Below are 17,120 nucleotides of genomic sequence, written 5' to 3'. Positions count from 1 at the left end.
TGAACATATTTACAACATATCCTTGGTGCGTAGCTATCTGGTGTCCGTCAACTGATTTTCAACTGTGCAATAACAATAATGTTATCATAAAGAAAGTGCACACCGGGGTGTATATGCCTTAATCGGCAACCAAACTGAATGCATTCCACCCAGGAAAACAGAACAATGATGTAGCATAAGGTGAATGCACAGATGTCAAACACTATCTCACTGATGATATGTCAGAAGTACATTCGATGTGGTTGCTGCCTAATTCTAACGTGATAGTAGTAGGGACACGCTCAGTAAAACCTGTTGAATCTAGTGAGCAACATGGCAACCTCTAACCCTGCTAGAACGCATGAGCATGTACTAATCGCCAGCCTGGCCTCCTTTCTTTTCATTCCTTTCTCTATCTGTTTCGTGGTGTTTCACCTCTGTGCATGCACTTCAGAATTGCTATGGTGGATGCACATCAGCTGCCTTAGCCAAAACCTTTGGGAGCAAGAAAATGTCAGTTGCTGCCATTCCATACCATCGACTCAACCTGCTTGCATTTTACCGACGAATGTGCCTGGATATTACAGTGAATTTTCTGTTTTAGTTAATTGCCCTTTTACAATGCAATAAAGCCACTCTTAGTGTGAGAAAAGGTTATGTAAGCCAGAAAGATGCAAAATTTAATGTGGGTGGCAACGCCGCCTTGACGTACCTGCTGGTTGTGATGTTAGGGATTTTGGCGGTGTTCTGCTTGGTCCTTGCTAATTGTTGATCGGTGAGGGTGGGCTACATCATATTTTGAAGGAGCCAGCGACTGAACTTATAAAATTTGGACTTTTACTGAGCCACAATGGGCCAAACTGCGAGAAAATACATAGAAATCCGACTTCACATTGACATAACAACACTGGAGTTCTGATGCAAACTTAAAAAAAGAACGAAAGTTTGGCCTGCCTTTTCCCTTCTGGTAATAAACCTCATAGTGCAATATTAACAAAAATAGAGTTGTGAAAGATTACTTTATCTTTCTAAACTGATTTAATGTTTCCCTTTAGTGGTTTCCCTTTAGTGTCTCCCTTTAGGGTCTTTTTAAACCTGGACAGGGCATGTTAAGTAATGCCCACGTAGAGTTCTGGTTCAAAGCATTGCTTTTCTGTCAAAAATGAGTGCTTCTTGTTCAAGGTTTCATTGATATGTTTGGCACCAGAAAGGAAAATGGTCCTGGTTATCTTCTTGGCCCTTGCTTTATTGCCAAAACCCATTTTTTGCCCCCTGACAATCATATCAGTAAGATAAGTGCACTTTTGGCATACTATTCTGGCATTCAGGCATGCAAAGCAGTTTCTGCCACCATAGTGTGATGTCATTCTTATATATTTAAAGCAGAAGTGTTCGGCTACAATTCCAGAGCATAAAAACTGCAACTGTTCTTGTCAAAATAATCGTCATCCATGTTTTAGCAACAGTGCTGGGAGCAGCACTTGCCACTACCCAATGCATTGCAGTAAAAAATCTGTTCTTCAACATTGACTGAATTTATTGGGAGCATAATCATGCTTTTGCATCCCTAGTTTGTGCTTTAAAGGTGGTGGCCATTGCTGCAAGTGACAGAGGAACCAAAAGAACATTCATCAAATTTTTCCAGCTGTGAAAGTCAAATTGCCAACCTGGTGGCCTCCAATGGTGCATTCGCTGGCCAGTTCCATAACGCCTTCTGACCCTCTTTCTGGGCTAGTTGCAACATGCATGATGTACTTGAAATGATCGAAGGATGCTTCCGCAGTGTTCAAGTAGTCGATGAGCATGTTAGTGCCAATATCACTGCTGGCCAGATATTTTATCAGCCCTAGAATGAAAGGGCTGTCGAAAGTCGAGTGCATAAGAACCAAGTGTAACCTACAGGCACATTGATCTCACCAAGGGAAGAAAAAGAGTAATGAGTGCGCAGTAATCCATCCATGCAGTGTAAACACAGCACTTGTAAGCACATCTTCACCACCCCGATAGTAGTTTGCTGGTAAAGGCACATAATAGCCCATTGTCAGCTGTGGATGCATCGGTGCACACAGGGACATGTTAGGTCCGTCGAAGTTGAAGCTGCTGTTACACTGATAACTGCATGGACATATGTAGGGCACAGGCAGACCTTGTTGAAGCTAAACATTGAAGCAATGAGCAACCAAGTTTGATGTGTAATGGTAGTAGGAAGCTGCGCATACTCAAACCAGATGTTGGCATCAGGCAGACGAGGCTAGTGAGGATAGGCTAGCCAGATAGGTTGGTTTGCTCATTTATGGTGTGACACACACACGATGAAAGTTGCTCTTCCACATTTGCTCACTTTTTTTTTGCCAAAAAATACCAACTAGCTCAGAAGCAGCTGCACTTTTCAATGAGAAGTTTCTCTGCACAGTTCTGTTGCCTTCTCATTGTGTTCTTGCCTCTCAGAGGGTTGTAACTGTAGCTGAGTTGTCTAGGCAAGAGCGACTTCTGGTGAGCTATTCTGCATTGCTTCAAGGGGACATTCGAGTGTAAAGCTTGCACAGTAATTCACACTATTTGTGGTGACTGCAATTTGTGAACGGAACACCATTAGCTGAACTGCCCTTGTAATTTGAGTGTCCAGAATGTAATTCAAATATCCCTCACTTTCACATCACATGTAGTACACCTTCGATGGAAGCCAGGTGTCTAATTTGCTCAAATTTACTCAATTTACTCAATTTACTCAAACATTTGAAGTAAATGTGCAGTCAACACTTGTGTGTTTGCACCGATGGCATGGTACATGGTAAATATGAAAGATGAAGCCAGTGACACACCATTTGTAATTACAACCGTCAACATCCCTTGCACCACAACTGTGGCTATCTTCTTAACAGTAAGGAGATGTGTTGCTGTAGGAGCAGTTTAAAGCTAACTCAAGTATTACAAGACGCAGCCAGTCATCGTACCCTCCAGCCAAAGATCAGCACTACAGAGTCCCATGTGAGCATTAAGGAAACCCATATGGTTTGAATTAGTTGGAAGGTCTAGACTACATCATGCTTTATAGCTGAGATGTTGCTTCAGAACTCTACACTCCAGCAGATCATTCACCTGTCGGTCACGTGCCGAGATAAGATTAGTGAAGCGCAGGAATGGTCATCGCCAGTTAGTCAAACATAAGTGTGGTAACAAACTCATCATGGGCAGGTCTTACACAAGAGACATGAGGATTGCATTTAGTTAGCTTTGAATTGGTTCCTATCGCACATGCTGCACACAAGTATCTGATCTCATCTTTGCAGTGACTATCAACAGAATGATATGGGCAGACTGCAAAAGGTATGTCAGTGCTTATGAATTATGTCGGGGATTAAAGAGCAAACAGGAGTATCCAATATTCCAGTTGAGATTAAGAGAAAGAAGTGGAGTTAGACAGGCCATGTGATGCACAGGGCAGATAACCAATGTCGGTACTCATGAAAGTGTAGATTCAAGAATAAATGCGGTAGCCAATATTCGAGCCAAGATTTAAAAAGAAAGAATAGGAGTTGGGTAGGGCAAGTAATGCACCGGGGCAATAACCAATAGTATATGTGCGTTAGTGTTATCAAATGGGTGCCAAGGGAAGGGAAATGCAGTCGAGTATGGCATAGTATGATAAAATAAGAAAATTTGCAGGCAAATGATGATGTCGGCTTGCACAAGACAGGCTAATTAGAGATCAATGGGGAAGGCCTTCATACTCCAATGGACATAAAATAGGCTGGTAATGATGACGAGGACTAGTGAACTGTTCATGGGCACTCGGATGGCCGATGAGTTACTGAAGGTTTGGTGCATTTCAGTACTTTCTTACGTGTGTTTTTCTAGGTTAAGTTCCCTCCCTCACCTTGTCAATGGATGGCTCTGCAGGTTGCGTCATAGAAGGGGAAAGAATGTACAAAGATTTTATTTGGCATTACACTTTGCCAAAGCTTGCCATGTGGTGTTGCCATGCAGAGAACGCATGCTGCGGTTTCACTAGTGGCAGCTAGTTTCCTTCCAACTAGGGGTGTGTGAATCAAATATTGTTCAATTTGATTTTGTCTTCCATTGGAATAGTCACTATTCATAACCACGAATATTTCTGTAATAGCATTTTAATATTGCCGTGCTGCACGACACAGCCGAAAGAAGAGAAAGTAGACGTGTGCTGGCTGCTGCCTGTTGGCCTTGCATGACCAACCTGTCCCTCACTCTGTGCTAACCATCTATCACCTTGTAAATGAACCGATCCCATCTGTTACAATCTTGGGGGACGTGCTGCGTAGATCACACTGGACGACCGAGCTATACTGCCCCTTGGATGCAGCAAACAGTTGGCCGGGCTACCACCAGGAGACGCTGACATGAGTGATTCGAACAGAGGCGATGTTCGCGTGGAAACCGCGGAAGAAAGCATTTGCCCAAGGCATGCTGGCTACTGGAGACCTCATCGTGAAGCACGCACATTCTCCGGCAAAGCGAATGAGGACATTGATGACTGGTTGAGACACTATCAGAGGGTGAGCCGCCACAATGAATGGAGCTCATCTGTGCAGCTCCCAAACATTGTCTTTTTCCTTGCCGAAACTGCCCTTATGTGGTTCGACAATAACAAGGGCTCACTCATAACTTGGGGACAGCTTCGTCGAAGAGATAAAGAAATGCTTTGGTGATTCGCTTTCGAAAAAGAAAAGGGCTGAACAGACACTTTCACGATGAGCGCAGTTACCGAGAGAGACGTGCACCACCTACATTGAGGAAATCCTGAAACTTCGTGGAATTGTGAACACAAGTATGTCGGATGAGGACAAGGTTGGACACCTACTAAAGAGAATTGCCGAAGATGCATACATCTTTTTTATCTCTAAGGAAGACCTCACTACCCTTCCGACGTGAGGCGTCAGCGTCGTTCATTTGAGGCTCTTAAAACACGCCACATTGTTCCCAAGTTCAGACGGTTGGACAACGTGACCAACGTAGCAAGTGTGGACGTATCTGCATCTAACGACCTTGCTGCTTTAGTACAAGTCATCAGAGATGAGCTGGCTCATTTTCAAGACCCAGATGCCAGCTGCGTTTGCCACCAATGCTCCATTGAAGAGCGCTACTGTGGGGAACTGTCAGCCTGGCCATGACCTGCCTACAGCGAGCATCCCATTTACAACAACACCCATGTCCAGAGCACCATGGTCCAGCCACGGCCTTCGAATTTTGAACATCAACATCACAGACAGCTGCGATGTGCATCTGCGGTCAACAACACGCCTTGGGGATCTGTGCCCAACTTCAATGAAAATCGTAGGCCACCTGTTTGCTACAGCTGTGGGGCTCTGGGACACATTGTGAGGTATTGCCGCTGTCTCCCAAAACATGCTCCGTGAGATCACGCATATTCACCCCGCATGCAAGAAGCTGCATCCTGGCAACCATTTGTCCCTCTTCGTCAGCTACATCGAGAGTACACGCCAAGGAACGACACCCCAGTATCTGACCGCAGTCTGACTCCACCACCGACCCGGACACGTCAATCGCCATCTCCGCGTCGCCACTCGCCTACGCCGCCCCAGCTGTGAAACTAGTTGGTGCAACTGATGGAGTTGAGGTCGCAGGATGGTCACTTTTGCAAATGCCTCTGCCTATCGTCATGTTAAAGTCGTCATGTTAAAGAAAAAAGTGTGTGTTTGTGTCAATGGTGTAAACGCTGTTTCTTTGGTAGATACTGGTGCTTCCGTGTCTGTGATGTGTCTTTCTTTCAAGAATCGCCTAGGACCGAAAGTGATGTTTGCTTGGGACAGAAATACCACGTTTCACAGAGTTGGCGGTGAACTGTTAAGTCCTGTGGGAGTGTGTTCAGTTGTGATAACCGTTGGTGGAAAGGTATTTAGAACGGAATTTACTCTACTTGCACACGCCATGCATGAAGTTATTCTTGGTATTAACTTCTTACGGGAGTGTGGTTCAACATTAGACTGCGGTCTGGTGAAGTTTCACTCAGCAGCGATGTCGAACCACCGGCACTCAACAACGTTTCATCCCATTGTCAAGAAGTGTTTTCGTGTCCATTCATGTATGTGTGCCTGTGCAGACGGCAGTGTTCATCCCAGTGACCTCGTCACGTGCCCGTGTTGGTTATTGCGGTGGAATTATTGAAGCCAAATACGTCAACACTCGAAAGAAGAATGTACTTGTCCCACGCTCACTTATCAAAGTTGTAGAAGGTTGTGCTCACGTGTGGACGGTGAATGTGTCCTCCAAGTCGGTTATTTTGCCTGCCAGACTGAAAGTAACATGCTTTGAGGAAGATGGTGTTGTGAGTATTCATGCAGTTGCTACATCCACGGAAGCAAGCTCATCGCTCAGTGACCACTCTTCAAAATTTAAGTGAATGATTAATAAATTGCTCCCCCCTTCCCACAAACAAGCGCTCCAAGACCTCCTTGCCCGCTATGCTTCAGTGTTTGACTTTGCACAAGAGCATTTACATTCACCACCGCACTCCCGGGTACACCACCGCATCAGTACTATAACAGCATCGCCAATACGACAGAAGCCGTACTGCTTTTCTTCAGCCGAGCGCAAAGTGATGGCCGAACAAGTTACAGACATGCTACAGAAAGGCGTCATCCAGGAGTTGAATAGTCCATGGGCGGCTCCAGTTATATTGGTCAAGAAGAAAGATGGTTCATGACGATTCTGCATCGACTACAGGTGGCTAAACGCAGTGACAAAGAAGGATGTGTATCCTCTCCCACGTATAGATGACGCCATTGACTGTTTACATTCGGCGTCATACTTCTCCTCTGTCGATCTGTGCTCAGGCTACTGCTCATGCTTGCTATGTATGTCTCCGCAAACCACAGAAATTGGGATTCTATTTCACCAGTTGTTACGGACGCTTACGATACTGCCAAGCATGAAGTCACAGGTTATGCTCCTTTCTTTCTTCTGTATGCTTGCAACCCCCAAAGCTTCATCAACATCATCCTCTCCTGGTCTCCGCATGATGACTCTTCAATAGGCCAGACTTTATGTCGTGCCAAAGAAGCCTGTCGACTGGCCTGCCTCCAGACTCTCTCCTCTCAAGATAGTGCCAAGGCTCGTTATGACGCTCAACATATGCTCGTCACATTTACTGCTGGGGTCTTCTTTTGGCTTTGGACACCTTTATGGAAAAAGGGGCTGTACACAAAATTTCTGTCACGCTACATCGCCCATACGTTATACTGAAACGCTTGAGTGGCGTGACATACATCATGGCAAGAGTGACTTCACACAAACGGCGGTCACATAAAACGCAATTCGTGCATGCCGCCCGACTCAAACTGTACCATCATTGGGCTGTGTAACTCGTTCGGAAAGTTTCGTCTGCCCCCGGAGAAGCTGTCACAAGGAGCTGGCTGCTGCCTGTTGGCCTTGCATGACCGTCCTGTCCCTTGCTCTATGCTAGCCATCTATCATCTTGTAAATAAGCCCATCCCATCCATAACAATACAACAAATCAACAACTGTGCACAATGAAATGTAAAATTGTAGCAAAAGTGATATAAATTTCATGCATGCTGCCATAGTAGACGTAGTAGACATAGTAGAGCACGAGAACACATACAGTGTAGCATGCTATATGTCACTCCGGGGAGATGTTTCAGGCTATGCTAGTACCTTTTGCCTCAGTAAAGAGCACTGAGTATGCAAAGTGCTTATTTGTGCCTAATGTCCCATTTGTGCTTCTTGTAAACAATGCCTCATAATGTGCAGTGTAATGGCATAAGCTTGCTAACATGAATATATAAGGATGTAAACATAATTTTGAACATGATGGTGAAAATGGGTGTTCGTTATTAAAAAAAATATTCAATTCCTATTTGATTTGTATTTGATTCAGTCTTAAAAATTTACCATTCGCACATCCCTACTTTCAACAATACAATATTTCCTTTTATAAAGCTTTTGACTGCTCATTTCACTAGCTTCAGTAAACACAAAAACAAAACAGTCGCATGGAATAATGTACCCCCCGCCAATCTTGAATGTGAGCTGCTTGCTTAGCATCTTTCCTTCCCTTTTCTTTTTCTTTTTTGTGCACTTATTTTCTTATGCATATGTATGAAATAAATATATTATACTTCCTTTGCTTAACCTTTTTTTTAAGTGCGTCATTCTTGGATGCTTCGCATGTCAACCTCCTTACTTCTATCATTGTTGTGTCAGTGACAGTGTTAGTACATATATTTAGGTATTTTTGTCTGATAAATATAACTGGGCAGAGGGACTTTCTTTTTGTTGCTGTTTGGGCCTACTAAGTGGCCACTCAAAGCCTCAGCGGGAAACACTGTCTGTACATGTCTTCCTCGTGCCATTCTTTTTGTGGTGAACTTGTGGTTTCCTTTTCTTAAGAAAGATATTCAAAACAAATTCACTGGTTGACAAACCTGTAATTTACTTTTCTTATGAAAGGTAGTTCAACATGTCTTCCCTGGTCTGTAAGGTTAAACCATTCATAGCTTTCAGTAGAATTGCGTGTACCCATTGTTTTGACTAGGAGCATAATGGAAACATATTGAAACCTAGTGCCACTGTGATTTTGATAGGAACAATTGCCTGCCTGTAGGTCATTGCACTTCCTTTTTTTTTTCACTTTGCATAGGCATCCAAGTGGAGCCCTACCTGAAGGCCCTGCATATCACGCTCGCATACCAGTTTCAGTTGGAACATTACGCCACATTAGAAAAGCTTAGCCAAGCCATCAACACCAATGCTGCGACCTGCTGGGAACTCAGGCTGTATTCACGCGACACCAGGATAAAGGGTTGTGAGGTACAGCCAAGTGTCACTGGACGGTCCTCAATTTGTTTGCAACAGAGAGCTGTGTCCCTCATTTTATGCATTGGTGGTATTCTTGAGTAATCACTTTTGGGGATACGATCACTTTTGCGAGATTTCACATGATTTGGCACTGGACACATCGAATGGCCAACAGTGTTCTGGCACCTTGCAAAGATGGCGAGCTTGGCATTGTGGGAACTTGGTTTCTCGGACTCAGCCGTGGCCCTCAAGAAAGACACTAAGGCCAACAACCTACCGGCTTAATCTTTTTCTCATGAAGCGAGGCTCGTTCTGGCAGCTCGGTGTTCCAAGTGCTCACACCAGAGCTTGGATTGTGCTGTGTGCCATGAGCAGTAGTCAACCTAGCAGCTGGCGAGAAACACCCCATAGTTCTCTCCCCTTGCGGCTATTTGACGACCCAGCGTCTGGGAGAGCAGACTGCAAAGAGCTGGAAACAGTGTCAGATACATGTGCCAACAGATCTGGCGCCGCGTCATGCAAAATTTTGCTTAAGTGATGTTATCCGGAACGTGATTATTATTAAGTCTCACCTTGCAGTGAATGTATTGTCATGGAAAAGGGAAACTCAAACAAGTTTAGAACACACTGGAATGCATCCTTTCAGTTCTGCGTTCACCATTTCATTTGGCGTCAGCGCGATTTCAACTTGTACTCTTTGATTTGGGCCTGCATTATCTTTGGAGATTGGATATATAATAGCAGTTTGAAATTGCATTTCCAAGTTATTACTAATCAGGGGCATTCTACTATATAAATTCCTGTTTGCATTTCATTTTTCTGCATTAGTACAACTTTATATATTACGGGTGTGTTAGCTGCCAATGTAGATGTACCATGTGCCCTAGCTAACATTAGTCAAGCTGTTCAACAAAAAAAAATGATTTAAGGAACACTGTGCAAGATACAATTATAAGACCTCCGGTGTTCAGTCGTAAGAGGTCTGGTGACTGAATAAAGTAGGACTTAAAACCATATCTTTCACCATGATTTTTTAATCTTTTTTTAATTGGAACAGTTTCATGGAAGTTAGCTGGAACACCCTATGTAGCACATACATATACTTGCAATGAACACAGACTAGAAGACGCATTGGGCTCATTTCATGTACTGTGTACTACTTTCTCACCCATTGCAATGACTCAAGTGCTATGGCATTGCGCTAATGAACATGAGGTCATGGGTTTGATTCCCGAATGCAGTGGCTTCAATTCAGTGGTAAGGAATTCAAAAATGCCTATGTAGTTAGGTTTGGATACATGCTAAAGGATACGGTTATATGTAAACAAGAAGAGCCCTCTGCTGGCTTTCGTAGCTCTAGTGTTGCTTTGGAACATAAAACCCAACCAGTCGGTCACCTCCTCAGATCAGGTTACTGCAGCGTGATGACATCCATTTTCTGAGACTTCAGTGTCAGTGCAATTGCAAAGTTTTGACAGTCAGAGCTCTATCTCGTAAAGTCATCAGGACTAAAGGTAATGACTTCTGATAGTTGTCCTACTGCAAGCTATAGAACTGCCCCTCAAGTCATATTTGTGCTGACACTCGCCAGAACCACGGAAAAATGATCGAGGACTTAACGCATCGAACGACCCATACAAATATTCCTTTTTTCCTAGGACCAATAAACAGTGCAATGCATTACCGAAAAACGTTGTTGACATTACAAGTGCCGATACATTTATGAAAATGTTTGAACGTGTTAACTGAAATGTTGGCTGTGTGTATATACAGGGTGTCCCAGCTAACTTGGACCAAGATTTTAAAAATACCCAAGAGCTCTAGAGAAATCGTACCGACTGCATAGTAGCTGTAGTCGTATGTACTTACAGCCAGCATTTTTTTCATCACGAAGTATTACTTAATTACTTTTAATTAGTGAACATTTTAATTATTGCTTGAATCGCAAACATATCAATTACAATGTTGTAGGGCACCTTAAATAACCTCTGAATCAAGCATTTATTTCGTGCCGAAGTGGTCCTGGTTATTTTTCCAAGAAAAAACAACATCTCGCGAAATACGCGAAATACGAAACAGCGCACTCGCACGCCGCTACTCAAGCGCCTACAAGCAACCATTGAAAGATATACAGCTGCATTCTCTTCTCGCCGCATCGTACAAGGCTTTGCAGCGCTTATCAATGCGTCAGCGGCATGTTCTCTTGATGCCGCGACCATCACATAGTGTGAAGCCCTGTATCGAGCTGCCGCCGCTAGTAAAGCCATGTATCCGTGGCTATTCGCTTGGGAGCGCTTGAGTAGCGGTGCGCAAGCGCTTATCTATTTCGTATTTTGGATGTTTCGCTCGCTTTAGTTTTTTCTCGGAAAAGCCAACGAGGCAAAGCTGAGCACTAAACAAATGCTTGATTTGGAGGTTATGTGAGGCGCCCAGCAACTGATATGTTTGCGATTCAAGCAACAATTAAAAAGTTCACTAATTAAAAGTAATTAACACTTAGTGATGAAAAAGATACTGGCCGTAAGTACATACGACTACAGCTACTATGCAGTCCGTACGATTTCTCTAGAGCTCTTGGTTATTTTTAAAATGTTGTTTCAAGTTAGCTGGGACACCCTGTATATATATATATATTTGTATTACTAAGCCATCTTCCCTTGTTACAGGTCCACAAAGTGCTGTACTCGCATGTACCAAAGGAGCCTGATGAACTAGAACTTCTCATTGGTGACTTTGTGTATGTGAGCGGAGAGCACCTTGGTGCGGCCACCGATGGCTGGGTGGAGGGCACTTCGTGGCTCACGGGAGCCACGGGTTTCCTGCCCAAGAACTACATTGAGCGGACAGCTGAGTCAGATGCCTGGACACTGCACAGGTACAAACATACTGACATTAAGAAAGCTGCTCGTTACTGGCAGCCAAGCAAACAAAAAGAGATCAGTGTGGTTTAAAGGGCAATTGCAGCAAAATTTTGGTCCCGTGAAAAGCCATGTTTCAGACATTGTCTTTTTTGAAACACGAGTAGATGCATCTTGAAAGTTTTACAAAAGTGGATGTTTATGACACTGAAACTGCAAGAAAAAGCTCCACCATTAACGTTCACTGGATTGTGACTCATAGTTCGGAATTTACATCTTCTCAGCATGACCTCTGAGATTAGGCGTCACTCGCTACGCGCTGAAAAATCTTGGAGGCTATGTGCTGGGCCTTAAGTTATATCCGCTAACCACCAGGTGCAGACGTCATCTTCTTAGATGCTATTTAAATGCTGGTATTAGTAAAATTAGACAATTACCAGCTCTGCCAAGATTGCTTCAGTAGTATGTACTTATCATTTATAACCAATTGAGCCAAAGTGAAGTCTTGTTCGAATTGGCCTTTAGTGTACAAATGTGATTTAATCATGTTTCACTGGAAATTAAGGGGGCATTAGCATGTTAAACACTGAAGAAACCAACCTCTCTCACTGCTTAAATTTGCGGCCAAATAAAACTACATCACATGAAAAATGCAGATGTAGGCATGCACCATCTAATTCTGTGTAACATTGTCTCATACTTTTATGTCACAAATTATTATGTAATTTTTGCATGGAAGGCATTGCAGATCTGAAGTTACCACCGAATGAGTGGCGTGTCACGTACCTGCAACCAGCAAGCAGCCACAGCGCACCACTTGTGCTCATAACCAAAGCATATTCTGTCACATACTAAGTGCAGAGGTGCACCAATATGTGATTTGATATAAGCTTATTATATTCACAAGTTGTAGTTGTAATATACGAGGTAGTTGTCGCATAGAAAGTGTCGCAGGCCAAGTAAGATTGCAGAAGGCAAACATGCAAAATGCACAGAGTTGGATTGCACAACTTCCATAGCTTCCACAGTTTTACCAGCTAAGTACGAAACGGAGTATAGAGAATATAAAGAGCTGGAAATGGGGGTGCTGCCCAAAGTTCTAGTTAAGAATCTTAACTCTCTATTGGGGGAACTTGTGCCCAGAAAGACAAGCTAAACTCAAATCGCAGCGATAGCGTCAAGCATGATGTCTAAGCTGCACTCACAAATCAAGTCTGTCCGCTATTTACATGTGTAACTGCGTTACATTCCTGAGTACTAGCTGGTACTTATGTACATTTGAGAACGTACAACACTATTTGCATAGTGCACAATCTAATTAGACAACATTTTTCAATATAGCATTGATGGCAAATTTCAAGACATTTCAGATACAGTTGGCTGATCTTGCACCAAGCAATAACTTGATATCACTGATCCGGGGAAAGACGGTCACTGGCAGAACATAAAACAATGTACGCTTGGCAATATACTGACAGTGAATGGCGTGAAAGAAATGTGGGGACAAAAAGCAACCAGATGGGACATGCGCCTCAGTTTTCAAGAAGGACCTGCCCAGTCAAGAAAAGCAGGAGTCAATGTTCCATGAAGCACAGAACACAGTTCGTGGACTGTGTACAGAGTGTTTGCAAAATTCTCCTTTCCTGTAGTGCGTGCGACGTGGGCGAGATGGGCAGATGCCTCGATGAGCGCTTGATAGAGCACGCTAATAATGTCCGAAATGGATGGGAAGGCTTTCTTGCTCTGCATGCCAGAACATTTGGATGTGCTCCACAATTTCAGCAGACCAGCGATTGTAAGGATGAGCAAATACGTGTAATCAGCGAGGCAGTTGAGATGGCTAGGGAACATTGTGCCTGTGTAAGTGAACCGTCAGTTGCCTTATCCAGTAAAAAACTCAAATACTTGGAAGGTAGAAGTATGCGCAGCGGGTGTCTGTGATTGTCTGGGCTTTCACTCTCTCACTTTTTGGTTTTTGTTGGTTCTTTTTCTTTCTCATTGCAAATTTGTTTCGTGTGAGGCTTTCCTTGTATGTGTATATACAGTTAAACCTTGATATAACAAAGTCAGTAAAATCGCAATTTGTTTTGTTGTATATAAAAAAATCTTGTATTAAAATTCGACCTTTCATGCAAATAAGTACAGTGACTGGTCGATCTTTTTTACACGGAAAGGGGCCACAGAATTTTCCAAATTATTGGGCAATAGAAGAAAGTGAATTTGAGTGAGAAAACAATTAATTTTGATAGATTTGGGAGTCGGCGACAAATGACACGGTTTCATGCCTCGTACGTCAACAATATCTTCTCAGGGGTACGAATTAAACGAAGCCAGCCACGCTTTCGCATGCACTTCATCCCAGTGACTGATAGCGTCGCCCCCACTGGGACGACACTATCAGGAAAAGCACCGGCAGTGGGGAGCGAATACTTCGCCTACCTCTCGCTCCAATGGGTCACCAAAAGTCGATATTACGCAACCTCCAATACTAAATGTGCGGTAAGACAGCTTACATGGCGCCGCGCTGACTTGGCACGCCCACTCCTTGCACACGCAGCAGATTACCTCTAAAGCATGGTGCACGGCTGCATGTGTGATCAGCCACATGTGTGGTCAGCCGCACTTATAGCCATGCGCAGCCACCGCCAACACGCTTGCACCTTACCCTGCACTCCACCCCCTCACGCGCGCTTGATCACATTACCGCGAGCTCACTCCCTTACCCCTCTTTCCCTTTGTTCACGTGTGAAGGCAGCACTCATGAAGCCACCATCTTTCTTGTCTCACCATTGCACACTTTCACTCACACCCAAAGCACACAGTGCGTGAGACCCGATAGGATATTGTCGCACTTAAACTTTATACGGAACATGATGCTGCTCCTCTTCAGTGGTTGTTCTTGTCACGCAGTGTGCTATTTGAGGGGTGCGTTTGCAAGCAGCCGCTTGTAATTCAATCATTTGACCATCTGCGTACACGGAAGTTTCCATTTATTTTTTCGGCATTCCTTTTGTGGCGGCAGTGAAATTTCGTTATGTTGAAATTGCATACAAACACAATTCGTTATATTGAAGTTCTAAATACATGGTTTTCTATAAACAAGAGGTTATGAAAATTAAATACTTTGTTATATCGAGGTTCAACTGTATTCACATTTCTGTCAATAAATATTGTCAGTTCAAAGTCAACACTTGTTTCGTCTGGTTGCTTTTCGTCCCGTCCTCGTCCCCCAATTTTTTTAAATTTTTTTTCCTTTTCCCCGCGCTCCTTACTGTCAGTATGAATTACCGACTAGCCCAGGTAGCCACCTTGACAATATAATACTTACGTGTGTGCCTCCCATTCATTAATTGTGCTTAGGGCAAGTATTTGGTGGGCCTTGACATGATCTGCTTCCAGTTTCATGACCAAATGTGTGTTGGCTAATCACACCTTGAGGAGGTGTTTGCCTGGCAACCTACGCTGCTTTCTTTGTCTTATTATTGGGTGTGTTGGTTAGGATTTAGCTATTAAAATGCACAATGCGACTTGTGTTGAAGGTTTATTAAGTGCACTCAAACCTCATTATAACAAAACGGAATATAACGAAGGAAATGAAATTCCTCTTAAAATATCTATAGAGGTCCACGTATTTAGAACCTGGCTTTAATGAAGCGTAATTGTTCTGCCAATGAACATAACGAACTAGATTCATTTCCGAAACAAAAAAATATCGGACTTCTGCACGCCGAATACATCCCTTTCCAGGGGGTTCGGCACTTGTTCGCCGTGGCACTTCAAAACTTTGCGTCCCCGTGTCGAATACGCCATCAAGCAACACTGGTCTTTCTCATTGCCAGCTGTAGCAGCGCACCTGCCCTCAAGCAGTGGCTCACTATCACACTTCTCCACTGACCTCTCTTGCACGTGCCTGGTGAGCCATGCCACTGTGTGTGGCAACGCACAGCGGTGCGAAAGATTAGTGCATTTCCTTCTACTACGTGGCGCCCCTGGCCGTGGCTTCCGAGATCCCCGCCAGCGCATTCTAGGGGGTCACGCTCAAGCCTGTGCGAGTCACGCCATGCTGCACGGCTACGCACAGCAGTGCAAAGGATTAGTGCATTCACTTTTCTCCTCTACAACGTACCTTGAGCCTGGCCTCCAACATCTCCCCGGTGCAATCTCGGGGGTCACACCCAGACCGTGCATTCACTACTACTTCTCTGTGAAGCGCGCAGCGTGGGCTGGCAGCTGGGTGCGGTTTCCAAAATTGCATTGGCAGCCATGAAATCTCGGAGGCCACGAGACGGCCGAGCCAAGTTCGCTTGCCTCCTCGTCCACAGAGTGGAGTGCTGTGTTGTGTGCCACTTGCTGCTCGACCACGATGAACCAAGTAGAAAGTGGACCCGCAAAACCATCACAATGGAACAGATGGCAGCCATCTAAAAGCTATCATGCCAAGGGCTAAGAAGTTGTGTGCCGCACACGCTAGAGATTCTTTTTTTGTTTTATTCAAATTTCATCGCATGCATGATCGTGTAGCAATTCCACGGGCCGCAATGCCGTCTTGTTTCCATTTTTACTATTGTGCACCCTATTTCACATATATTGGAGTAAATGGCAAAAATGAATATGATAAAGTAATTTCGCCTCCACCTTCAACTTCGTTGCAACAAGGTTCAAGTGTATTTGACTCTGCTTTATAGGCAGTAGAATAATTTAAGAATTGTAGCGAGGATCTGGTGCAGGTCCATTTCCCTTCCTCCAGAGCTGCATTCCGGTAGAGGCATAATGCAAATGCACTCTTGCACCAGTCATGTGATGCCCATTAAAGAGGCACTAAAGAGAAGCACTAAATCAGTTTAAATGGATAAAGTAGTCTTTCACAACTATATTTTGGTCACTTTTTGCAATAGAAAGTTGATCACTTAAGTAAGGAGAAGTAGAAGAGTAGTAAGGTAAGTAAAAGAGAAAATGAAAAACTGTTGGAATTTCATACCAGAAGCACAGAACCGGTTTGTGTCACTGTTACATCATGAATTTGAGACCATTTTCTCATATCTTGACAGTTGTGATTAAAAATTAAATTCTGGGGTTTTACGTGCCGAACCACTGTATGATTATGAGGCACACCATAGTGGAGGACTCCGGATTTTGACCACCTGAAGTTCTTTTACTATGCACCCAATAGCAGTGTGGTGCAGTAAAATTTTCGAACCTCTTCCAGTTCATTCTTTGGATCTATTAAGATACAATGAAGTTATCTTTACCTAGAAACAATTAACTGGGCCCTAGCAGATGGCATCAAAATTCATGACATCACAGCAAGGCTGGCGCAGGAACTCCTAGGTAGCATCAGCACCAGTCTCTTGTTTTTTGTCTTTTCTGGCTTGTTATGAAGTGTGTTCTCACTTTAAGAGTGCTTTTTTTTATTGTGTAAAGCTAATTTGCTATCACAGCTCAAGTTATTTTTTCTTGCAGTGTCTATTT

At 43.8% G+C, this 17,120-nt stretch overlaps 1 protein-coding gene across 2 annotated transcripts in view; it reads left to right on the top strand.

Annotated features, from left to right (window-relative positions):
• Epp (Ecdysteroid phosphate phosphatase) overlaps positions 1-17,120 on the top strand; it is a 65,319-nt gene that overhangs the window by 14,011 nt on the left and 34,188 nt on the right. For both annotated transcript variants that reach the window (XM_050178683.2, XM_050178685.2), the window contains 2 exons: positions 8,636-8,805; positions 11,460-11,668. In XM_050178683.2, coding sequence (XP_050034640.1) covers positions 8,636-8,805; positions 11,460-11,668 — 379 coding nt within the window. The remainder of the gene's footprint in view (positions 1-8,635; positions 8,806-11,459; positions 11,669-17,120) is intronic.

Source organism: Dermacentor andersoni, chromosome 5 (assembly GCF_023375885.2).
Source record: "Dermacentor andersoni chromosome 5, qqDerAnde1_hic_scaffold, whole genome shotgun sequence".
NCBI lineage: Eukaryota > Metazoa > Arthropoda > Arachnida > Ixodida > Ixodidae > Dermacentor > Dermacentor andersoni.
The sequence above is the reverse complement of the archived record's forward strand: the minus strand, read 5'-3'. Positions and strand labels throughout refer to the sequence as shown.